General features: G+C 35.0%; 1 protein-coding gene across 1 annotated transcript in view; it reads right to left on the bottom strand.

Annotated features, from left to right (window-relative positions):
- The window catches only part of FCHO2 (FCH and mu domain containing endocytic adaptor 2), an 85571-nt gene that overhangs the window by 12997 nt on the left and 46170 nt on the right, over window positions 1-26404 (bottom strand). The window contains exons 11-19 of the mRNA XM_061475866.1: window positions 23244-23268; window positions 17152-17206; window positions 13865-14043; window positions 13279-13290; window positions 12847-12871; window positions 11885-11927; window positions 11122-11216; window positions 6737-6840; window positions 4478-4607 (exon numbers count right to left, since the gene is read on the bottom strand). Of these exons, the coding sequence (XP_061331850.1) occupies window positions 4478-4607; window positions 6737-6840; window positions 11122-11216; window positions 11885-11927; window positions 12847-12871; window positions 13279-13290; window positions 13865-14043; window positions 17152-17206; window positions 23244-23268 (668 nt within the window). The remainder of the gene's footprint in view (window positions 1-4477; window positions 4608-6736; window positions 6841-11121; window positions 11217-11884; window positions 11928-12846; window positions 12872-13278; window positions 13291-13864; window positions 14044-17151; window positions 17207-23243; window positions 23269-26404) is intronic.

Genomic DNA, 26404 nt, shown 5'->3' with positions numbered 1-26404 from the left:
AACAGTTGACTACATCTGTAATTTTCACAAGAGGTTTTTGCTATCAAGGTTACAGTAGCATCTGAAGTATTACTTGAAAAGTGTGTAGAAAAAAATACAGACATAGTACAATACAATCATACCATCAAAACACTGCTTCGCAGCCTAAGGAAACAGGACTATCAGTATGACATTATGTAAATGGACAGACACAAGAAAATACGTGAGACAAAGGAACACATCATTAGAATAGCTATTGGTGAAAGTGAAATAAACAGATCCAAAGGGAATCAGACATTGACTAGAATACTTAAAAAAATCCCTACTGTATGCTTACTGTATGGAAAAATGTATGATAAAATGGTTATGGAAATGCAAAGAATTCACTTACTGTATGCATGAGCTTAAATGCAGATACATTAATATTATGCATTATAAGTTATCTGTTAAACATTCTTCTAATTATTTCCGACAACAAAGGTTCCCAAGCAGAAGTTGTTGGAGAAGCCTTTACAGATGCTTGGCCAACACAACACAGTTCCAATGCAAAGCTAGAAAAATGAACTCAGATCTCATGGTAAGACTTTCTGAAATGCATGTGTACAAATAATGAAACCGCTGTCATAGGATTTTACATTTCACCAATTCTCTATATGTGTACCAAATATAAAAGACAATACTGGAAGTTCTATATTTTTATTAGTACAGCAGTGTAGGGCATCTTACACTGCTTATATCACTGCTGAAATGTCCTGTATCACATAATATTAACTATCACAAAGGAAGCACAATCTTTCTTTTTCATGAGCAAAATGAGAATTTTTCTCTTATACCAAAAGGCAGAAACAAAATACTTCAATATAATATTTCTCATAGCAAACTAATTCTGTTTACTCTAAAACAGTGGCTGTGCCTTGTGAGCTCTTTCAGAAGCAAAAATGAAGCTAGGACCTTGTTCTTCAGGTCCTGTTAGTCACAGCGACTAATATGAGATACTAGACCTTAAAATCCAGAGATAAGTGAAAGAAGTAGTAACAACAAGAGAGTGAAAGACAGGAGTTGGTCTTACTCTGCTACCTTATACCTTACTCTTCATCGTGGTTTCTTGCCTAAGGTAGTAAAATGCTCTAAATACTCTCAGCATCATGAAAGAAAAACATTTAGTGCAACACTGAGTCCTCCTTAGATTGAAAGTGATACTCTAGTCACAGGTGTTCAGAAATTCTTAGCTGAATGAAATATTATGATGCTCACTCCAAAACACTGCTGTATTTATTTTCTCAGTATGAACAGTAGGTTGGGTTTATTTATTCTTTCAGACAATACACAGGTCATGATTCCAAAGTTTTCCTTTTCTCCCTGAAGCCTACCAATAAAAGTTGTGATTCTCAATAATCTCAGGAATCTAGAAATCACGATTTCAAGAAGTAAATGTGCAATAAAATAATGAGTTAACAGTAGCCAGAAATTGTTTGGTGAAATATTGAATTCCAGAAGTATTTTCCACCTAAAGTGAAAATATGCACTCAATGGTTTTGGCACTATGGTTGCCTGGGTGTTTTACCTTCTTTTTCTCCCAATTTACGAAGGACGAACAAACAGTTGCAAGCAGACAGGAGGTGATTACCGTGTGTTATGTCAGATTGTTTACAGATGCATATTTTAAAATCTTTTACTTATCATGTCTTTGTGTATATGTTTATATTGATAACTGCAGTGCAGAGTTATGCAAATATATAAATGATACTCTTATGCATAAAAGACAAATACTGATTTCTTGACTGAAGAGTGAATTTTATTAACAACACTATTTTCAGGGTTTTTTTTGGAAACACCAAAGCAAACAAATATAAGTATATAAATTTCTCTGAGATGTATTTGAGGGACTACAAATAAGACAGCTTTTCTCCCAAATTTGCTCTGCCCTCACTGTTTATCACCCATTGATTCATCAAAATCTATGTGTTTCTGTAAAACCTAGTAAACTGAAACAAACATAACTGCCTAATTCTGTAAGCCATTGTTTTGTTGCCTTGCTGCTGAAGAGACAAAGCAATGCAGTAATATCCAGCTTCAGGGCCTTCCACATCTGCTGTGAGATCTCAAGAGGGAGGCTGTGTCAAGGGAGCCTTGCTGCATCTCAGGCTGCAGCTCAGCCCAAGGCTCCAGTTATAGCACCTTCAGCAGTGACAGCAAAGCTGACTTCTACACCCTGCCACCTGTCTCTGCCCCAGCCACCATTAACAGCCCCTGAGCTGTGCTGACACAAGACCTACTGACACGAACATGTAAACAGTTGCAGTGACACACTCAGGGAGGTTGCCAAGCTGTAGAATAAAAGACTGCATTGTTGGTCATAAAAAGGGAAAACAAACCTCATCAAATAGTTTTAGTTCAGTTTAGGAGCAATGACTCAGACAATTTTAATACTGGCTAAAAGGCTGTCATGAAAAAAAGATATTTTACAACAGTTACCTTTGTCATCTGTATTTTCAAAGAACTGTATTACATGTATGTATAGAAACATTTTTACTACTTGTCTTATGATTGTCAAAGTATGAAAGTATTCACTCTACTTGAAAGAAAGTAGTATTGACAAACCAAAGAAGCAAGAGCAAGTTCCAGTTTGTTTGGGACAGAGAAGAAGGGATAGACAGAAGATTATGTTATATAAAAGCAGTTACATCAAGTTTTGGTGATTTCAGCAACATATAACTTGCTATGTAGTTGAGCTTTCAGGCTACTTGTATCTGCCAGATACTATAGCTGGACAAACTTGTTTCAAAAGTACAACTTTATTAGGTGCAGTATATTAGGATGATTAGTTAACATGTAAATCTGCTTTGAATACAATACCTGGTGGTGTCTCACAAAGCTTTTCAATTGTAGGAAGATTTCCAATCAAAAGATCATCCTCTATTACATTTAAATAAAACAAAACATTGCAAGAAAACAAAGTATTTCAAGCAAAAATAATGTTAAAAATTAATATATACATAAATAATTTGCAAATTAAGGCTAAAGCATAAAAGAAACATTCCATTATGCATGCCTTAAAGTTAACTTGGAAAAAGATCATTAGAGTCAGCTCTATTATTTTGAAGAAATGGGGTAACAGAAACACTGTATTGTGCAAAAGTCAAAAGAATATAGACACTAGTGCAGAGTATATTCTCATGCCCATAGTCTTTCAGCTATCTGCACTGTCCTTCCCAGCTCTTCAGGACTAGTTATTACAGTCAATGCAGACAGAACTGTCCTTGTTTACTTTTTCTAGGCCCAGTGAATAAACCTGTCAAACCTCAGTGTCAGCACACACCTCCTTACCTTCTCCTTCACCTCATGAAGGTCACTCTGTCACTGTCTCCAATAACACACACACTCACAGCTGGGGCTATTGATGCTGCTGCCACCAACTTTGGGTTCCTTGGTGCTGAGGCCTAAGGATGTGAGCCTGGATGAACTTTGGCAACCTATGTTTCTATGATGCTTCTCAGCATTTGGGAAACTGGTGGACACTAAATTGTAGCAGCTAAGGCTAAGCAAACCTTATTAGCTTTTGCCTTGCACAGTTGGAAACAGTTGCACTATTTTCAGCGCAGAACTGGCACGACTCCCACTAGAAGCTGTGAGGTGCTCTCCTGAGCTGCTGAGCCTGGGGGTGAGGAATCCTTGGCACCAGTAACATTCACAGATAACTGCTAACTCAAAAATCTGATTTGGCTTGGGACTGAAGTGGTAATATAATCAGGACTAAAACATTTCAATTCTGCTACAGAAACAAATGTCTTTAAAAAAGCGAAACCGACCACACAAAAACTATCCCCTAATAAGCCTCCGTTTCATTTGTTATACCCAAATATCAAATCTAAAGGACTTTCATTTAAAAATATGAGAAAACCTTCTGAAATTAGTGGCAACACATGAAAACTAATTTGCTTTTCATCGTCATCTTTTTCTGGATTTTTTGCTTTTACTAAACACCTCTTTAGCTTACATACTTCACTAACTTGAAGAAAAAGACGCATTACTTTCATTATTTGGAAAATGCAATTACAGGATAACAACAACAAAAGAACATAACTAAATTTTGTAAACATTTATGTTCATTCAAACTTTTCAGTTCCCAAAATATGTCTGCACTTATATAATCATCTTCTTATGTACTTACATAACTTACATATAATCTTCTGAACAAATATATGATAACATGTTGTGCTGGATGAATGAATGTATAAGCATACAAAATAAGAACTCAGAATATTAATTTTGAAAAATATTTCCTTAAAGAACATGCCGTAATTGGATGTATGGTCTAATCCAATTAAATCCCCTGTCAGTGCCATTTAGATGCAGGCATTGCAAGGATGCTTGAAGTACCTGGACTGGACTCACATACGGAACACCTAACTCCAATGAGTGGCTTTCCTAACAGATGGAACCTAGTGGCAGAATTATGCTATTTCTAAAATAAGTTAAAATCGTTAATTTAACTTACCAACTGTAGGTGTGTTTGCTGCACTGAGAGAAGCAGAAGAGGATATGGAGGAAATGCTTTCAGCACGTGCCAAGGGAGCTGCAGGAGGTGGACTGGAGTTAGAGGTCAGTGGAGGGCTGAATGGCCTAGGCTGAAGAAAAGAGATTACAAGAGCATTACACAAAGTGATTCTAAAATGATGAAAGAAAAGACTGTAAATAGAAGAGGTCTTCATTTCATTCCCCAATCAGTTTCACAGTGTTTCACAGCATAGCTTCTTTAATGCTTTATCTACCCTAATATTTTGTGTAAATCCGAGAAACCACATTTCCCATTATAATCAATTCCATTATTTCATAGATTACCATTATGAAGTTTTTGCCTGGGTAGTTAAACCTAATACATTTGATTATGTAGAAGCCTGTCAATAATTGTGCAGTAACACAGTAGCAGAACCTAAACCTACAGCCTTGTGTATGTGTGCAGCAAATGTGGATTTATAGAGCTGAAGGAGAGCTACTAACATACTGGAAGTGAGTCCAGCAGAAGCCAAATAAAATAGCTGGAACTGAAGTACATGAGAGGGAGATAAGCTGAAGAACCTGGGTTTGTTCAGCCTGGAGCACAGAAGCCTAAGGAGAGATCTAGAAGCAGTCTTTCACTTGCTAAAAGGGTTTACAAAGAAGGCGGCATCAGGTTCTTCTCAGAGATGCAAGAGCTACAGCAAAGGAAATTTCAGCTGAACTTGGCAAAAACATTTCTTCTTGTACCCTCATGGTTAAACCCTGGGACAGGCTTGCCCAAAGAGATTGTAAAATTTTCCTTTCCAGAGATTTTCAAAACTCAGCATGTCCCTGAGCAACATGATGCAATTTTGAAGTCAGCCCTTTTTTATGCAGGAGGCTGGCCTAGAGATCTTAAAACGTTCCTTCCATCCTTAATCTGTAGAAGTTTTTATGACTTGGTTAACTGTTAAGGTATTAAGCTAATTAATGATTATTTTGGGATTAACCTATCTAGAAGGTACTGGAACCCTTGAAGCATCTATTTTGGCTGTTTATTTTTTAGTTCTATCACAGTTGTTGCTGGTTATGTGACTTTTATGCAGATTATGGAAATTGTAAAAGGAGTTTATATATAATGAAAAGAACTGACAATCTTCCACCTGTATCCAGATAATGCCAATTTCTAAAACAGCAATATAAAAAGAATGTAGCTTTGTGCAGAATCATACTTCATAGTAGAACAGTAGTAGCTGAATTCTTCTATTTAATTACAACATAAAGAACAGAGTACTCAGTCTAAGAGCAATTACTACAGTTTTATATTGGTATAAGAATGTCAAAATTAATCCTATTCTGACTTTACAGAAATGCAAAACAGTTCAAAAATATCTTAGTTTTGTCAAAGCATAAGACCATAATTTTGCCCATAACAAGAGTATGATGAAAATACTTGCTACTTTGAAAGACAGTAAGAGGATCTTAACCACGGTAACCTTTTTCCAAGTCAGTAAGTCATAGAATCATAGAACAGTTAGGGTTGGAAAGGACCTTAAGATCATCTAGTTCCAACCCCCCTGCCATGGGCAGGGACACCTCACACTAAACCGTATCACCCAAGCCCTCATCCAACCTGGTCTTGAAGTCAAATGAAACTTAAAGAATCCACAGAGAAGATTAAGTGTGGCTTAGTGTGATACGTTGTCTGGTTGTTTGCAGTCTTTGCCACGTTCCTTATCAGCAGGTGGACCCACACTGCAGGCAGTGAGCAGTGTGCAACCTCTCGCTATCCCTGATGGGCAGCTGCTGCACCTACCTTCTCTACCAACCAACACAAAGGGTAGGGAGAAGTCACAGCAGGGTTACTTGTGTCAACACATGACTTGATAAAGATCCATTTAATACCATTCATTCCCCAAAGCTTTGGGTATATCCCTAAATCAATGGAGCATTGTTAATAACTTCAATAGTATTTAACATTTTGAGAACTTCCATTTTACACGCACGCTAGCCTTTCATTAAATTACTGATTTATTCAATTAAAAACATTCAGCTGATGCAAAAATTATGTTTTAGACCTCTGTAGTTCTTTTAAGAATTATTTTGTTACAGTAACGTTATTATGACAAACAACATCCATGCCTGTCTGGCAATGCTGAAAATCTGCTTGAATACTTGAACATTAGCCGCAAAACAGCTCCACTGTAACGGCATAAATGAATGGTATCTCTGACATCAAGTTACAATGGAAAGTTAAAAAATCCCAATTAATACATACTATTTCATTAATCCCACTAAGTTTCCCGGTAGACAGCTTTGGTCTTGAAGCTGGCCTTGGAGGGGGTACAATGGTGCCTATAGAAAGAGGAGTTGTGGGCCTTGCTGAAAGAAAGCAAATTTAAGGAAATAAATATTAGAAAGATCACACTGAACATTAATATGTACTCATTTGAATTGAATAACTGGAAGTTATGTTTCTAGTAGAAGCTGTCCCATGTTCTTCTAAACCTAACAGAAACAACTCACAGATGGTGGCAGCAGTACAAAGATGCCACTTTTACAAAGTCACTTTTCTGAATAGAATTATATTTCAAAATGTTAGATGCCATCCAATAAATATGCCAGATGTAAAATTAACTTCAAAATAGACTGAAATGTTAATGTATGTACAACTATGCTGTTGCAGCACATTCTACTATCTTCCTCAGATTATTCTGGATGACACTTAATTAAATCAGTTAATGATATTTAAAATACAACTTTAAATATGGAGGTTTTTCACTTAAATATGGGAGTTTCATCACTTACTTGGGAAGAAAGAACTTAGGCTAATACTGATCTCATTCATCTTAAGCGTTGCAAACTCAAATGTTCCCAAAATAAGTAATTTCTAAAATACCCATAATTCCTTTAAAATTCTTATTATGCTCCAAGATGACAGTGCATGCTAAACACTAAGTAGTCTGCTGCATTACTACAGGTGTATTCAGTGAGTCATGGCACACTTGCCCATATGCGCTTTTCCTTTGCCCTCTTAGTACGTAGCATTACCATGATACCATCCACACTTCAAAATATGGGGTGTTGAAAAGGAACAGTTTTAAATTCAACTTATTTAATCTGAAATCTAATCTATACAAAGCTACTTAGGAATGGAATTGTTTTTGCAAAATCAATCACTTAATCTTTGAGATCTGCTGTCTGACATCCCACAAAAATACATTCCTATTTCTAGAAAAGTAAAGCTCTGCATAGTTAAGAGAAAGCAATGCCTTTAATTGAATAATTTGAAATCTTCTTATTTCAAGCTGAATATTTACTTCATTGTTCTAACTATCACAGATGCTGGTGCTAACAAGCAGTTTAGTACATTCTAAGTAAGAAGATGAGTTAATTTTAACGTCAGGTTAACAATAATAACAAAAAGAAAAATGAGTCCAAAGCTTGCTTTCTGGAGTCAGTTATTAGCAAAGAGCAGTACACGATGCATGCTTGCCATACCCTTATTTGTATGACCACAAGAAGACACTAAACTACAGTCCAGTAGTGCTGAAGATGATGTGGAAGAAATTTCAGCAGCAGTGACAGTTTCTTCAATGAATAATTGTTCACGGCATAGAGCATTATTGAAAAGGTCACTTTGATCCTCAGAAGCACAGCTGTTGGAAGAAGTCCCAAGCAAAGCAGAAGAGGCAACGCAGGCACTTTCAGTTTTAAAATGCAATCTTTGGGGTTCCTTCTTGTCTGCATTTGTGTGTCTAATTGTAAGAAGTTCATCAGCAAAGGAAATCCACTGACTCTGAGACCATGAAGTACTGGTACTCTCTGATGGCGCTGCTGTAACACCAGATTTGCACAAAATGCCAATGCTAAAGTCTGGTGAGGATGGGGTTGCAGACCCAGAATCTGTCTGGTGTCCAAGCAAAGACTGACATACTCTACACCCAGGCAAATCAGTGGTAGATGAGGAGGAGCTCCTACTGTGCTCTCTTAGTGTAGCTGAAGGAAAAGGGAAGAATTGAAACTAGGACCAACATTGAAAAGATAAAAATGTCAATATTCAAAAAAGTATTCAACATCCACTGCATGAGACTAGCCAGCACAAAAAATAACTGCTCTACTAGGCTAAAAATCCCACTTAACAAATAAAAGAAAAAAACCCCAGCCACATACCACATGTACTTCATTCATACTGCCAACCACGTCACTTCCCATTTTTTAAGTGAGCCAAAAAGTAATATGTGTTTCTCTGCACTTAAGTCCCTACTTTCCTTATTCCTCCAACTTCATCCCTGTCATGCTTTAACTTCCACTCATCTTTGTGTTTTTGTTCTGGTGTCCTACTCTAGCTTTCTTCTTTTCATTTATTTCAAAGTTATTTAATCAAAACTATTTTATCCTGTTCCTTCAAAACATTATCTTCTTACCCTTAATATTTGTAATGTGAAGGCCCAACATAAATGGCTGTCCAGTGAATGAGTGCAGACAATGCAGTCATGAGATCCTGTTTGATATTCTATCTGTATCAACCTGTATCTAGTGAGTTACTATATGTATAAGGCATGATCCACACCAGTTTATTTCCTCTCTCATCCTATAGTCTTCAGGCTGTTGGAAAACAGGAGTTTTCCACAAGTATTCCCTGCATTTGGCTGTTGCCTGTCGCAGTAGATGACAAAAGAAGCATAAAAAGCAAAGGTTAGTCAGTTCTCAACATCTTGCAGATTGGCAAAGCTAGGAGCAATGGCAGAGTGACATACAGAATCAAAAACCAGCAACATGTTTAGAAGTTCAGATAAAAAGTATAGGTGTCCTCTTTACAGTGGCCCTTTTGCTATGAACAAGTGCATAATCTAAGCCAACATAAACACGGCTTTCCTCTTCTAATAAATATTTTAAATATTACTCAAGGGCTTTAAAGTACTACTAAAAAACCTATTCCAAAACCAATGTGAAAATGTTCAAAACTATTTTAAAAATACATATGGATGAAAATGAGGAAGATAAATAAAAAGAACCAATCTTACCATATCAATAGCTGGCTAAAAAAATGTCTGTTTTGTTTGTTCAAGATAACAAAGTTAGCTTAAACTTCTAATAAAGCAGGACTATTCATGGATGACCAAAGTTTACTTCTGCGCTGCATAAACCACTGTCTGCTCAAATACCATGGGGCAGTTTAAGTGTTCAATGATTAACACAGAGTTACAAAAGAATAGCTAAAGAAATGTTTCAACAGTAAAAAGAGAACAATAATCTGTGAGACATGCTACACCAGGATACACAGATAGGCTGCATACAGAACAACTAATTCATGTAATTTAAAATTTTGATGGAGATTTTTCAAAGCTTTAAGCATCAATTTATCTATATTAACCTTCAAGTTGAAGATAAAACACTGATTTCTAGAAAATACAATCAGATCAAAGCATTTTTTTTCAATTTTTTAGAAATAAGGTGCAGGTTAGTGAGCATCAGAACTTGATTTAAACAACAATATAAACTACATCAATCCAGTATTTTTTTCCCCCCAGAACATATTAGTAATTTGTTATACGTTTGGACACTTACTTTCTACTTAACTCCATGGATCATTTCACAAGTGTAAATATCTTAGTTAACTCCTAGAACAACAATCCTTTAAATAATTATTTAGCAGATAAAGTTTGCCAAAGCACAGATGCCTGATACCAGCTTTCTCACAGGATATATTCCACCAATTTCAAGTAAATGTAGGGGTCTGTGCATAAGCCTTTTTCACATATGATGGCTTGGGTAGGTGACTCCCCCAAGATGTGGCTTCAGAGTGTTACAGATCCCAATTACCTGTCATTACTCATAAACTAGAGACCACTTTCTCCACAGTTCTGCTGGTAGGAAGGCAGCAGAACTGTGCAGAGGAAGGACTGTACCAGCATCTCCTAATTTTTTCCTGCTTTGAATTTCCGGCCACGAACAACTGGATACAGTAACAACCACAATTTGGCCAATGACACAAGGCCAAATTGTGTCATTGGCCTTGTTCTGCAGACTCTTAACATGAGACCAAAAGCTAGTAAAACAGCTTTTGGGAAAGTACAACTTCTTTTCAGCATATTCAAGTAATACAAGTTTCTGTATAATTTATCCTTAAATATGCTATAGATTGGAAATGACTGGTTACCTAAATCTGATGATTTTCAAAAGCTAGATTTGTTAAAAATAAAAATTTAAAGGAACACAAATTTATAATGAACGAGTAAGTTCTACTTAAAATCTGAAGGGTTACACAGCAATACTGTTTGCTGCTAAAAGGACATTACTAAGGCTGAGAAGAATTAACTTTAGTTTTGCAGAATTCCCCTATTGATACATGTATAGAGGAAAACAGCTAGAAAGCCATGACTGTGAACAAAGGGAGGTCTATTATAATTTTTGGTATATAAACACACAGTTAAAAGAAACAGTGAACAATTCCTTTCTCAGGCATGTGGGAGGAGTCTCTACATTAAGACAGGAAAGGCTGGAAAACAGACACACAGAAGGTAGACTGAAAATAAAAGTATACTGCTTTACAAAATTCTTTCAATAGTCTAAGCATGTCCCCTTGCAATAACTAAAAAAGCAACAACAGAACACCTTGATGTATATAGACAAAATGTTTTCTACTATAAAATATTTTACCTGAGGAGGATGAGGATGCCAAGGAAGCTGAAGAGGAAGATTCAAGAGAACTGCTGAAAAGTGGGTCCCATGCCAGGAGGTCACTGTTCATCTTTCTATATTAGGAGTTACAATTGGAATATAAATGAAAGATGTAGATATTAATAAATATCAAATACAACTTTGCTAGTAGTTTGATAATATAATAAACATGATAAATGTGACAAATTCTTCATCATCAGTTAGTCTTTGCATACAAAAATAAGACGTACTTACAAACGGCAGGTCGAGGAACTGATAAGGAGACTAACTGAACTGACACCTTGATGCAATTTTGTGTGTGGACGTACTTAATAATGTCCGTTAAAGGATTATAATTTTTAAAGAGACATTCAAGTATTTCTGTATATACATTTATAAACAATGTATACAGACCTGTCCAAATATGGGGCTTGTAATCTTAAACACTTTACCATGGAATACTATAGGATAAAAACTAAAGCTGTCTTATTTAAAACCTAAGATTTTAATAAAACCCAGTATTTTGCAATCATGTCATTATAAGTAACAATTCAGACGGATGACAATGAAGCAAGTACATTAGAAAGGGGAAACAAATTAATAGAAACCTCCACTGTTACATAATTTACTCCTTCTGATGCAACAGATGCCTGAATTAAAACAGCAGTCAGAGGATATTTCCAATGAATTTCTGAGTATTGTATCAAAATAAGACCAAATTCTCATGAAACTGTTTCTGACAGAATTTTAAATGTGAACTTACTCATTAGTTGGAGCAGAAAGCTTTGATTTTGTTAATTCTTCACCTAAACAAAAGACACAGTATTATTGCCAAAGCTGTGACAATCTAAAACAAACAGTTTCATGGTAAGAAGATAGAGAATATAACCATTAAAAAGACTTCTTCACTGGAAGGGTGGTAAGGCATTGGAACAGGCCTCCCAGGGAAGTGGTGGAATCTCTGGAAATGTTCAAAAACAGTGTAGATGCCCTCAGTGACATGGCTTAGTTGTGGACTTGGAAGTCCTGGTGTAACAGTTGGACTTGATCTTAAATGTCTTTTACAACCTAGTTAATTCTATAATTAACAGTTGCAGTTCAAAACTAATTATGAATTTTTAAAGTGACAAAGAGAAAATGCGTTTTTTTTTCATAATACAAATTCAGGTAGTCCTGAAATACATTCCAATAAGAGAGGACTACACAAAGCAATGCATTTCTGGAGGAAGTGTTTTTCACTTGAAATGTCTTTCTTGAATTATACCGCTTACTTCAATATAATTCTTCAGCAAATCTGGCTTGATTTCCCACTGGAAGAAACCCTACAGCATAGAGACTAATGCTCTGTCCTCTGTCTCCAGAGCCACCTTTTATGTGTTTGACTATAAAACAGAGAGAGAGTGCTTTGCTAGTTTTTGGATCATACTAAACTTGAGTGGGTAGAAGGGTTTTAAGAACTTCCACAGTAGCCTTTTCCACAGAGTCCTCCCTTTGGCTCTTGGATATGTCCCCTATCACTGTCACAGCCAAACTCACCTGTTTATCAGAATAGGGAACACCCAAGTATATTGGAAAAGAACAGGTATCTAGAACTGACATGAGACTTCTTTTTATTTAATACACAGATATTTAAGAAGTTTATTTCTTCAACAATTAAAAAATCTATTTTGATGTTATGTTAAAAAACTAACATAAATAGACTAAAAGTTAAAGATTCATACTTACTGGATAAATTTTGATTCATTTGTGCCTGAAACAGGAAAAAAAAAATTAGGAATAAATTCTTTTACTGTCAAATCAAATAGTCTATTGTCCCAGGGTTCTTATTTCCACTAACTTTCTATGAGACACTTTGCTTTCAGTGCCAGGCAAAACATTCTCAGCTTGCAGAGGACCAGAACATAAGTCAAGACAGAGCAACCAGTGCACACCTGCCACACCAGTAAGGCAAGCCAGGAATTAACACTGGGGAGCTGCCAAAGGGAGCTGTATTACTAAATCCCTTTACAGGCTGGGACAGTAAAATTAAACAGCTTATATATCACATGGTATATATGAAAAGAAACATTCCTAACGTTCTCCCAGTGACTCCCCTCACATATTACACCTACTTGGGTTTAATTTAAAAACGTGAATAAAGAGTCATACTGTACTTACAGGACTGTGTCTCTGCTTTCAAAATGTGAGGAAAAAAAAAAATCATTATTATTTATATATATTATGCACAATATTTTCTTAATATCAGAACCATTCTTACCTTGATCTGAACATTGCACTACCATACTTTACTACTATTTATTTGTAATACCATCTCATGATATAAAGGGTAATCATTCTGTAGACTGGCAGAATACATCAATAAAACTGCACTGTAAATGTTACATGTATCTCTATTATATGTTCTGTTTTAAAGTTCTGTATATTACTGAATACTAATAAGTAGACTATGTTAAAAGTATGCTCAGCTAACTCCACAATGTAGTCAAATGTCTTGGGGTGGCAACAGCAAAAAGACAAGGACTGAGCACACCCAAGACTCAAAGGAAAGTTAAAATCTCAGAAGGGAGAATTACTCAATGTTACACTGCAATAAAGTGTACCAAAGATGACCTAGTACACAAGAAAAAACAGAATCACTGAACTTTAACCTAGAATAAATTTTGAACAGTAAGACATACGTTTATAGTACAGACTCTTTACCACTGTTCTGCACATTAAAAATACCAGGAACAAAGCCACTTACAGATATTGCTGGAGAAAGAGTGATGTTCCCTATAGATACTTTTAATTCATCCAAAGAAGGCACAGTATATTGAGAGCTATTATTTGGCTGGACAGGTTTTATTTCTACATGGAACCTTCTGGGTTCATCATCTTCAGAATCAGAATCACTGCTTGAATAGAAATGGTTCTCTTTGGAATGTTTTTCTCAGTTAAGGTAGAAATACTTCAAGTTCATCTGCTTAATCCACTTCATAATTACACTCAACAAAATGCTCATATTATGTCAACACCACAGATAAATGATGCTGCCTAACCTCTTTCTGTGGTTATACAGACACTTCAAATACACCCAATGTCCAAAATTCGTAACTCAAGAGTTAAAATTTTCATTCATCTTCATAATGGTATTCTGTTCTAAAAGGTAACTATGTTCAAAACTGAATTATCAGCATATTTGAAGGCATCAGTATAAATTAGATAACTACAGTAGCAACGGTTCTTCATGTTAAATTTATGACTTTTAAGACAAAACCAGGGACTCTAACACACATACTAAAAATGCAATAATCCTTTTAAACCATGTGAAGGAAAGTCCTAGCCTTTTCAGTTAGCAGTGAAATGCCCACAGTACCTGTACAAAGCATTAACAACAGAGGAAATGGCAGCCAGCATTACTCGCTTACTCGCCTCTTCTGTAAACTGACACTAAAATTTCTGCAAGAAAGGATGCAAGTTACACAGAAGGCTGCACAGCAAACTGAATGTCAGTTCCTTAAAACTATCATCTTTGAAAAAAAAAAAAAAAACAAACCTGAGATAACTCAGCCCTCAATCAAAATATGCAGATGAATTTAGCCTTAGTTCTTTATATGCACAAGAGCTGCACTGAAGAAAAGTTCTGAAAGACCTATGCTGAGTCTTAAAAGATACAGTTGTTTTGACAAAAAAGAATTTGAAAATGTTCCTTTACTTAAAAGTCTTGTATCACCTAGGAGAAGCACACACATTCCAAAACTTGCTTCTGCTATTTTCACTTGGAAATATACCAGCCATTTGTATTAAATATCTTCAAACTATTGCCTGACAAAAATTAAACCTGAACCCTAAAGACATTCCAAATCCATTTCAGCTGAAAGAAACCCTAAAGTCAAATGTCTTCATCTTACAGCTTATCTGTCTCCCAAAATGGATCATACCTAGAAAAGTAAGCTTCAAAGACAAGTCACTTTTCATTTCATCAAAACATTTCTGGTCTTGGAAATTATCACCAAGTTTCAAGATTTATTTCCTATGAATCAGACAGCTCTTGTAAAATGCTCTTCCAACACTTAAGACTGGACTTATTAAGACTAACTTCCATTATGGTTAAATAATTTCCTCCAATAAATCATCTGAAGAATTCCAATCAATAGAACAAATATTCACTCTTGGAAGCTGAGGGAAAAAAATAGGAAGAGAATTGATGAATTCCTGAATCTGGTAAAGATTTTCAGAAGCTGAAGTACCTGGCTGACAGGGATTGCAAATCACTAAGCTTTTTCACCGAGTGTATCGCTTTTCCTACTGTTTCACAACAGAAAGCATAATGTAGAAAAGGATGCCCAGATCAATAACTTACAAAGCATGAATTTTATTCACTCCTCTCTCCCTCTCCTAAATATATGCAAAGCATGAAATAATGTCCCTCTCAGAACCAGATAAAAGTCATAGAATCGTAGAATAGTTAGGGTTGGAAAGGACCTTAAGATCATCAAGTTCCAACCCCCCCTGCCATGGGCAGGGACACTTCACACTAAACCATCTCACCCAAGGCTTCATCCAACCTGGTCCTGAACACTGCCAGGGATGGAGCACTCACAACACCCCTTGGCAACCTATTCCAGTGCCTCACCACCCTAACAGGAAAGAATTTCCTCCTTATATCCAATCCAAACTTCCTCTGTTTTAAGTTCTAACCCGTTATCCCTTGTCCTATCACTACAGTCCCTGATGAAGAGTCCCACCCCAGCATCCCTATAGGCTCCTTTCAGATTCTGGAAGGCTGCTATGAGGTCTCCACGCAGCCTTCTCTTCTCCAGGCTGAACAGCCCCAACTTCCTCAGCCTATCTTCATACGGGAGGTGCTCCAGTCCCCCGATCATCCTCGTGGCCCTTCTCTGGACTTGTTCCAACAGTTCCATGTCCTTTTTATGTTGAGGACACCAGAACTGCACACAATACTCCAAGTGAGGTCTCACAAGAGCAGAGTAGAGGGGCAGGATCACCTCCTTCGACCTGCTGGTCACGCTCCTTCTGATGCAGCCCGGTTGGCTTCCTGGGCTGCAAGAGCACACTGCAGCTGGCTCTTGTTCATTTTCTCTGTCACTTTTATATCAATTTTGTAAAAAGGAGCTGCTTTTATTGGTACAGGTATCTTTACTGGGGGCAATAGATGCATATTCTGCAAAGCTGATGAAAACAGAGAAGCTATGATGATGGACTTGTTCACTTTAAGGTGCTGTTTACTGCTTAAAAGTTTTCAAAATTTATGGTAATTGCAAAGCGTAAGTTTACCTTTTATTTGCAGTACCCACAGAATTCAGTGAACAGATTTTCAAAGATGAGCTATCTTACTGATATATTAGGCTTGCTTAGATCTACAGAAATTATTCCCAGCTCTTAGGTAGGGCTTCTCTCTGTTTCTGATGGGAGGAAAAAAGAAGAATATAAAGAATTTTTTCCTTCGAAGGAAGAGCAAAGAAGAATCATGAGCCTCCATAAATAATAACTCGTGAGAAAAATCTATTCAGCATATCAAAGCCATTAATAAAAACACAGTAAAAGCTAGAAGCACCAATTAGAAACAGCATGTGGTGTAATTACTTTATTAAGGAAAAGAAATTTTATTTGTTGACTGCTGGAGCTCCCAGTCTTTTTAATGGTGCTATAAAGAAGTGGGAAGGTGCAGGTATAGAACAGATAACCACTCTACTTAAAAAAAGTTTACAATCTTTACTTTATAAACTGTCACAGAACTTTTCAGGGAGAAAGATTTTCACATTAAAGCTTTTGTTCATTTTTTTTTCTACTATCATACAAAAGCCATTCTCTTAAAGTTCTCAAGGCAGCTGATCTAATATTTAACATCTGCATACATACAAAATCTAAGAAAACTGCACATTTTGAAAAAACTATGAAAATTTCTTATGTTGGAATATAAGCGTAAGTGTCATTCATCTTCCTTTACTTAATACTTTAGTCAGTGTTTCCTGTCTCCAAAAAATTGCAATAACAAATAACTTAGCACAATAACAGTAAAAAGGATATCGTGGGTTGCTTCTGGTTTAATGCTGTATCCTTCATCATCTACATCAGGAATGTTCTAAAAACAAGAACAGAAAATATTATCATGACAAATAACGAAAAAACCCTTCAAGTTGTTCTTACATCAGACTGGATTTACATGATTGATAAACTAAAATTTGATTACAACAGCTCATTAAAGTAATTGTTCTTAACCATTCATTATTATAGTTATCTCAAGTTATGATAAGTAGTTCAAAATTAGTGTCACAAGATACTTCAGGAATAGAATAGAACAAAACAACCTCCAAATTTACCATAAGAACTGGCAAGTTTGAATGCATCTGCTTATACTGGTATTCCATGAAAAGGAACCAACAGCAACATTTTAGCTTTACCGCCGAGTGTTAAATAAGCCTACAATTCTCTTGCACCAAATATTTTCCCAGTTTCTACTTTTAATTCTCTCAGCTAAGTTACTTTAGTCTCTGATAATGCAGGAGCAAAACCTCTTCTAAGTACTAGTCAACACTTTAATACGCGAGTAAAAGCATTCTAGATTATACAAGTTGCAACTTCCTCTCCTCTTGAAAAGACAGTAAGCACTGTTGCTTTAGCAAAGAATATCCACAATAATTAAAAGGCATGGTTGAAACTTACATGGCAAGTGCTCAAAATTGGATTCTAAAGCTTCTTTTACATATCTCCTACACCCATCCTGGATTTTCTAAGCTAATAAGGACAGAAAAATCCACACATTACTGTGTATCCAGAGTTAGTCCATAGGGACTGCTCAGACGCCGTGTAAGTTTATTACAAAAATTCACAACTCAAGTGGCTGAAAGATGCAGTGATTTCACCAGTTATAAGTTTCTCATAAAAGTTACAAGATTCATATAAAAAAGTGATTTGTTTTAGTGTACCAATCAGGTTATTGTTCTAGAATTTGGGTACTGGGAAGTAGTTTAGCTAATAGAGATTATATATACAGTAGGACCAAAGTATACTTTGCTGTTATAAGGCACAAGATCATAGAATGGTTTGGGTTGAAAGGGACTTTAAAGATCATGCAGTTCTAATCCCTGCCACAGGCAAGGACACCTTTCTCTAGACCTGGTTGCGCAAAGATCCATCCAACCTGGTTTTAACCACTTTCAGGAACGGGGCAGCCACAACTTCTCTGGGCAACCTGTGTCAGTGCCTCACCTCATAGTAAAGAATTTTTTCCCAATGTCTAATCTAGATCTACCCCCTTGCAGTTTAAAGCCATTCCCTATTGTCCTGTTACTATATGCGCTTGAAAAAAGTCCCTCTCCAGATTCCTTGTAGGCCCCCTTTAGGTACTGAAAGACTGCTCTAAGGTCTCCCCAAATCCTTCTCTTCTCCAGGCTGAACAAGTCCAACTCCCACAGCCATGAGCACCCTCATGGCCCTCCTCTGGACCCACTTGAGCAGGTATACATCCCTCTTGTGCTAGGGACACAAGATACAATAACTTCCACTTGAAACTTCAAGTGGACTAGAAAGGAACCACTTCAGCTGAAATATGAAATTAAATTTAAAGAGATAGTCACTTTGAAGAGCTTTTGAATTACAGAAGAAAATACAAACAAAAAAGGTATTTTTCCCTCTATTTCCTTTGCAAATATCATAAATGAGACGTCTGATATTTTACTGAATTAAACAGAATGAATTTAAACAAATATTTTTAGTAAAAAGAGTAAGAAATACAATCCCGTACAGGAGATGTAATACTGTACGCTACTAAATAGCACATCAAACTAAGGCCAGATCTGATTTTTTAGCACAAACCTTAAAATACGGAACATACAGATGCAATTTCCTGAAATAGCTGTAAGATCCGGACTGCACAGTTATTTGATTTGGTTTTTTAATTTAAAAAAAAAAAGAAAAAATCATAAGAGTAGGTCCAGTATCGTAGCTCTACTTGCTCAAATCAGAGTTTTTAGCTATGCTTGACCTCAGGCTGACCTTGTTTATATACCAAAAAACACTAATGAAACTTGACATCAAAGTAAACAGAACAAAAACATAGCTAGAGGGTAGGTACATTTTCCTACAATACTGTAACTTCTGAATTCTGAAATTATTTTAATTGTCATACTGGGCAATTTTAAATAGATCAGGATCATTCATGGTTAAGATGAATTGAAAACCAACAAAAATCTTTAAATATACAACATTTAGTTTTTCCTCCAGCTGAGCCATATACGTAAAGGATATTATTACTGGGCACACATAGCATGCACAACATAGATGGAAAATTTGACTATTTTGACATAAAATTGTGAAAGAACTTTGCAGAAGTTATTTTCATTGCATTATTTTAATTTACTAACTAATCTCTTGGATAAAGTAAATACTTAGAAAGTACTAAAATCTTAAAGTTCTTAAAATACTAAGTTTATTTCTTAATATTTTCATGTTAATTATTTCTGATCTTGAAAAAAATATTTGGCTCATCTATTCTACAGAAATAGCAATTTACCATGTAGCCTGTATTCATAAACTCAGACTAAAAGTCAAAGTTATGTACATGTTAACAGAGATGGATGCTTTACAGCTGAAGTTATGAACACAGAAACTGAAAAATTCCTTGCCTTTTTTTTCAGCAGGCTTTTTTTCTAACAAGGTGCAGAAATGTATACTAATTTATACTAAATTTATACTTCCCCCCACTTCTAAAGTTTAAATAGGTGTTATTTAAAACACCTGACTACACAGTGTATACAGAGTCGGAAATCATCCTCTTTGTATTTCCACTTTTGTCAATGATTCAGATTAATTTTGTATCAATTTATAATAATTCTTAAAACACCTTCTGCTTTCATCAATTTATATTTTTGTGTAAACCAATAGAAGAATAGTCTGGAAGAGATATTGAATTTACCTTTGTATCTACAAAGATAGATTGTGTCAAAGGCAAGCAAAAAGGTATCCCAAAATGTTACAGGTTAAGTAGTAATTTTAGAATAATGTTTTCAATATTTTGAACAGTTGAACTGATTAATGGTTCAGTTTTCTGAAACATCAGAATTTTATTTACTAATTTACACTTTATAACAACGATAGAGGACATATCATTTTGAGAGACAGACATATTCATGAATCTGTTGTTAACGAAGGCATTTACATTTATTTGACTAATTCTTATTCCCTTCTCCAAACTCCTAGTTACCAAATTATATACTATGTTGTGTATAGCAGTGCATCTTTTAAGTAAGCAGATCTAAAAGTATCCCAGCCAAGGTCAGGGCTGCAATCCAAATTCAGATCTTACTGGACATAAGAGGAACCTTGTAAATGCTTCCTTAGAGGAAAAGTTTCTATAGGGCTCGTATGTTCCTATGGGCCATAGAGACAGGGCACACCCGCGGGAAACGACAGTGGGTTCTGCCTTTAGAAAAGCTTTCTAGGTAATAAACACACTAAGCTAGACTTCAGTTGCTATTTTTTTCTAGTGTACACACAGTTAACTTTCTACTTTTCTTAATTATGAAGGCTTCATTTAATCGACATTACATGTGTAGACTGACATACAGCAACACAGGAATTTTAAAACTTAAAGACACATACTGTCATCTATATTTAAACAGAGACTGCTTACTGAAGTGGTTAACCTTTTTAACAAATACCAGTTCTCAGTTCACAGCTGCATTCCTACACATAAAAACCTCTTACAGCAGTTACAGAATTTGACAGATATTAACAACTGATTCAAATGCATTACATTTTTCAATGTATACAATCTGGCAGTTACAGAAAGGATGAGCGTAAGCAGATGGCTTGCCACAAATCAATTTGAGAACATCCATTTTGTTACAAAAGACATTTTTAAGGGCCATCTCACTGTTTTGTCTTCTGGAAACAGAGAATACAAGTTTGAACACACTGCATTATACATTTTGGACTAGTGAGAAGGCCCTAATAATACTGACTACACACGGCATGTTCAAAGATCCATAATATTATGTAGAACTGGTAGATAAAAGTATTGAACTCAGTTCTTATCGGATCCTTAAATTCTAAAATTTCAATATTTACATCAGTGCTTATCATTATAAATAATTCTAGAGTGGTTATCTTTTACATTCCTTTCACACAATTAGAATTCTTGACAAATAAACAAAAGCCACCTTTAAAAAAAAAGATCATGTTAATAATACAAAAGCCAGACACTTTTTCTGTGAGTGACCAAAGCTCGCGAAAATCATAGCAACTTTAAACAACCTGAATTTTCTAAGGACTGGTCCTCATAACTTTCTATCAATCAACCACAAATGATAACTTCTTTCAATTTTTTTTTTCAGTAACAATTTTCTAAGTTTAATTTCCTGAAATTTGTAATTTATTGCAAAGATTCATAAAAACCAAATTCTCAGAAATAACAATATCGATGTCTATAACTATTTAGACAAAGTTTGGAAAACTAAAGAGAAAGGGAATCTCAAAATAAGACCCAAATGAAAAGCATCTGAAAGAGGATCTTCCAAAAGAGGACACCAAATTTAAAATATAAAGCACTCTGGGGTGCTTGTTTGTAAGTTTTGAAATGAATCTTATTTATGGCATGCTACATAGTTTTTTTCACAAGAATAACTAATGGCTTCTGCTATTAAAAGCACTGTACCATTCAGAATAATACTGTTACTTGTAAAAAGCAAGAAGAAATGATAGACCTAATTTTAAATTCAAATGCAGTCATAAAAAATTTGGCATAAAAAAAATACAATAAAAGTATTAATTTTGTTGCTGAACACTATGCAAGTTGATTTTTTTTTTTAACAAAATATAAATTACATCTAGGCAGAACAATTAACTTAGAAGATCATACGGTCTGCCCCATGCGGCCAGAAAGAATGTCAAATACATTTACAGTCAAATTTTTTGAACTAATTATTTTTACAAAATGTAGAAACCAAAATAAGCAAAGAGGAAAATAAACATTGCAAGCCAATCTCAGTTGTGGTTCACTCCAGTGATTCAACTTGAACTATCAAAAGACACTGTTTCCATGAAAAGCCTGATAATTACAGGCCTATTTCTAAAGTTACTTTACCTTAAATACACCCAAGAAATGAAATTTGCTCCAAGTCAAGATGACTCTGCACAAGACAAAATAACTCTCCTGATGATGCTTACAGGCTGTTCTTACACACGTAGTTCTATTTTGTGCCAAACTTAATTTTCCTTATTTAGAAAAATGGTTCTACTAGATTATTCAAACCATACTTCTTAAAAGAAAATTTAATATTAGGTACCGAAACTCCCAGGTATTAAATGTAAAGAAGAAAATCCCCACAATAGGTGAACATGAAAACTTATATTGTTTAATATAATTGGCATCTAAATAAGTGAACTGAAAAACAGTCTACAGAAAGTCAATGAAATTATTCTACAAATCACTAGCTAATATAGCTATAGGTAGATGCAATCTTCCTATAGATAGGTTTAATTTAAGACAACATACAGGTTTAAATAAAAAGAAAAGGCCCAGTTGAGAAAGTAAAGTATTAACATTCCAATTTAATTTGCAGCTGTCACTTATTTGAATTTAATAAATAAAATTGTAAGATGTATCACAGGTCAAATTGACAGCAAGGAAAACCAGGCCATTAATGAAGTGCATCTAGAAATACTGCATTTAAGGCCATATTTTAAAAAGTATATTCCTATACTCTTATTTCCAGTGATAAAGCAGAACTCCATTGATATTAGAAGGATTTCTCAAAGGAAACAGTAGTAAGCAAATGAATATCATAATGCAAATTTGGGTGCACATTAAACTGAAGCTTTTTTTTTTTTAGAACCTATTAGCCAACCATTAACTTGGAAAATGAAGTAGCAAGTACTTGCAGTAAAAACACCTTGTTTAAAACCTAAAATGTTAGGAAGGATAGGTGTATTACTGACACATTTGTATATATTGCTAAAGATTATGTACTGAGCAAAATGAACACTTCAGCTATGTTATCAAAACAATAAATCCTCTATCAGATAAATAATGCATTGCAGGGACAGTACATAAGTTTAATCAGATTGCCATGCTTGATAATATTAGCATACGCATTTGTTTTGGAAAGAAGTCTACTTACAACTGAGTCTGCATCTGGACACTCCCTAGGAAACAAACAAACAAACAAAAAGGAAAATATACAATTATAAAATGCACAAATTATTTTATTCATACAGTTCTGGTACTTCCTTTAGTATTTTCAATTAATCTGAAACATTGCAATTGACTGTTTTGCTTGTCAGAGTCCGTTAATATTTTCACTATAAATAATCCACATTCAACTGAGTGAGATTTAAATAAAAGCTGAAAGTTTATGCTCAAAACACTGCAGAAGAAAAACTCAAAAGAAATGGTGAAAAACTCAAGCTCATGTCACAGTGAAAAAAACCCAAACCCAACCTAAAAGACTCCAACCAAGCAAAGCCAGGAGTGCCCCACTGTATTCTAAATCAATATATATTAACACTGTGGCAGATGAGCACATTAAGTAGAAGTCACCAATCCTAATGAAATGGTCCACATGCAACTGCAAAACATTCTGGGCAATAGCCGGTTTCCAAAGAAATTACGACTATTCTTAGAGGAATTTGGAGCTTCCCTTTTTTTGAATTTCATTCTTAGTCCATGTTTGTCAAGCACAGTTGCAGTTAAGCACTAGAAGATGATGAAAAAAACAGTAATAGTACCCTCCTAATAAGCACTTTTTAAAACAAACAAAAACCTCATCAGCTTAAAGGCAGCGATTACAAGCACATTACTCAGAAGTACTATATTTTTCCACTATAACTTTGATTTTAGCAGCAGTATTTAAAAAAAAAACAACACAAAAACCCAAACAAACAACACTGATTCTCCCCGATGTCTGCAAAAAGCAGAAGCAATTACACTTACAGAATGTGGGAATCTTGAGTGGCATACAAGTCCTCTAATTTGCAACCTGACAAAGTCAGAAATGCCAGTGTAACTGAACAACAGAGACTTTATATACTAAAACCTGCACTTATAGAGAAGAGAGGACACCTCTCCCCCAAAATGTATTTAAATCTAATTCATCTTCTCTGAAAGCCTAAGCATATTAAATATAAAAACTCCAGCGTCATTTAAAAAAATATACAAAAATTTGCTACCATGGCAGCATTAATACGAAATTCAGTATTGCCTGTTAAGGAATTGACAGTGAGGTGAAGGATCCCATATCCTCTAAAAGGCCTCACACTAAAGAAAATATACGTAACCAAGTTTATAACTGACTTACATCTTACCTCCCTCTGCTGGCTAAACTGAACTCACAGCAACAGAAAAAGCTACTTTAAAAGCTATTTTACAGCTCCAAGAGAAAGTATTAGACTTCTCGCAAAAGATAACAAACTGATTTCTTGACATGTGGTTTAAAAAAGTGTATGCAGACAAGACAGTCTGAAGTCCATAAAGGTAAAGAAATTTGAAAGATGTGAGGCAAACCACAATGGAAGTAATTTAACCCATAATGAAGATTTTCAACATTAGTGAGCTAATCGATCTCAAAAAGTAATGGCAGATCTAGTATCATACAGAAGAGCACCAACAGAACCTCCCAGAATCCATCCTTGAGATACAAAGGAAAACTCAATAGACTGCAGATGCTGGTGAAATGGAGAATGAGGACATCAGGTATTAGACAGATGTGCTTTTACATCACTAGATGTATGATCTTTCTTTTAAGACTGAAAAAATAGGTCATGCATTTTAGGACACAGTAACATTCCAGCAACATAATGAATCCTCTGTTGTTTCTTTGTGATATTTTAGTTCATTCACAAGTTATGGATTAATGCAAGAATCTTTATAAAAGCCTGTGGCATGTGTTACTTAAGATGTCATTTTCCCTCTGGGCAATCTGTTCAAATGTCTCACCACAAATGACCAATATCTCAGGTCAATATCATGCTGTCATACTTCTTTCTTTCTGACCTAAGAACCTACTAATTTTTGTATTGTTTGTATATATATAAACAAAACAGTATAAATCAAATTTCAGTCCAACTGGTTGAAAGCAAGGCAATTTTTTTTTTCTATTTCAGAGTATCTGAGCTGATTTATATTTTCTCATGACATCACTGTGCCATGAAAACCAAATTTTTGGAGGAGAAACAGTAATACCACCTTTCAACGTTAAATAAGATGTATTTGTAAATGTATTTTAGAACTGTAAATGTATTTAAGAAAAGCATTCAGGTCCTACGATAGGTAAGCATATAAAGACTGAAACTATTTCACATTGTGTACAAGCCAGTTTTCACCCTCAGTGCATAACAAAATTTTCTTTGTGTTGTAAGTCAAAGAAAAACATGATCTCTGAGTAAGGATATATTGAGTCACAGACCTGGGATGAAAGAGATGCCTGGTTTGTAAAAAGACTTATAGCATACATAACATGAGATTATCCTAAGTAATAACCCATATGGTGGCAACTCAATTATTTCGTTGAAGAGAAGCTGACAGCTACAGAGTTCAATCATATAATAGTACTCAGTACTATCAAAATCACTCCTTTGCAATTTACTAAATAAAATACACAAAAGGTAAATAATCAAAGGTATGTTTTTGCTGCTGTTTGATACTACAGCTGTTTAGCATCACAGAAAAAGTATAGTAAATAACTTTCCAGAGAGAATTAATTACTTTAAGAAAGAGCACTAAAGCTGTTTAAAACATGGATGTCTTAAAATATTTATAGTATTTTATTATTTTAAATTAAACATTCATCAGAAAAAACAATTCTTTGTAACAAAATAGTATTCTCATATTACTGCTGATCAAAATCACACTATATACAACTCTTCTCTCACCAATTACTCCAGCTTAATAACGTACGGAAGAGAGGGTGGGGGAAAGACTAAATCACAGAAAGGGCAGAAACAGAGAGGAATGACTTAAAAACCAACAGTTTAGAGCCCTAAAGGCATCATAACGGAGAAGAAAAAGCACGGTTTAGAAGTGCATCACTCTCAAAATTAAACATTAAAAGAAAAAATAGTTACGAGGCACTTTATATGTGCAAATAATTAGCACCTGCAGTTCTTAGGTCATTATTTTTTCAGCATTATATTAGAAAATAAAACTGGTAACAGATTTTTTTAAAGTAATTTTTAAAAGTATGTAAACAGATATTGCCTCTCAGAATATTTCTGTACTGCTAACTTTGTGAAATTGTAGGCTATTTTTATGTTAAATCAAATGCTTCTATTGAGATAATACATC

The sequence above is a fragment of the Pezoporus flaviventris genome, unplaced genomic scaffold (assembly GCF_033815535.1).
Source record: "Pezoporus flaviventris isolate CSIRO_AGI_PZ_B2104156 unplaced genomic scaffold, CSIRO_AGI_Pfla_v1 ptg000090l, whole genome shotgun sequence".
Classification (NCBI taxonomy): Eukaryota; Metazoa; Chordata; class Aves; order Psittaciformes; family Psittacidae; genus Pezoporus; species Pezoporus flaviventris.
The sequence above is the reverse complement of the archived record's forward strand: the minus strand, read 5'-3'. Positions and strand labels throughout refer to the sequence as shown.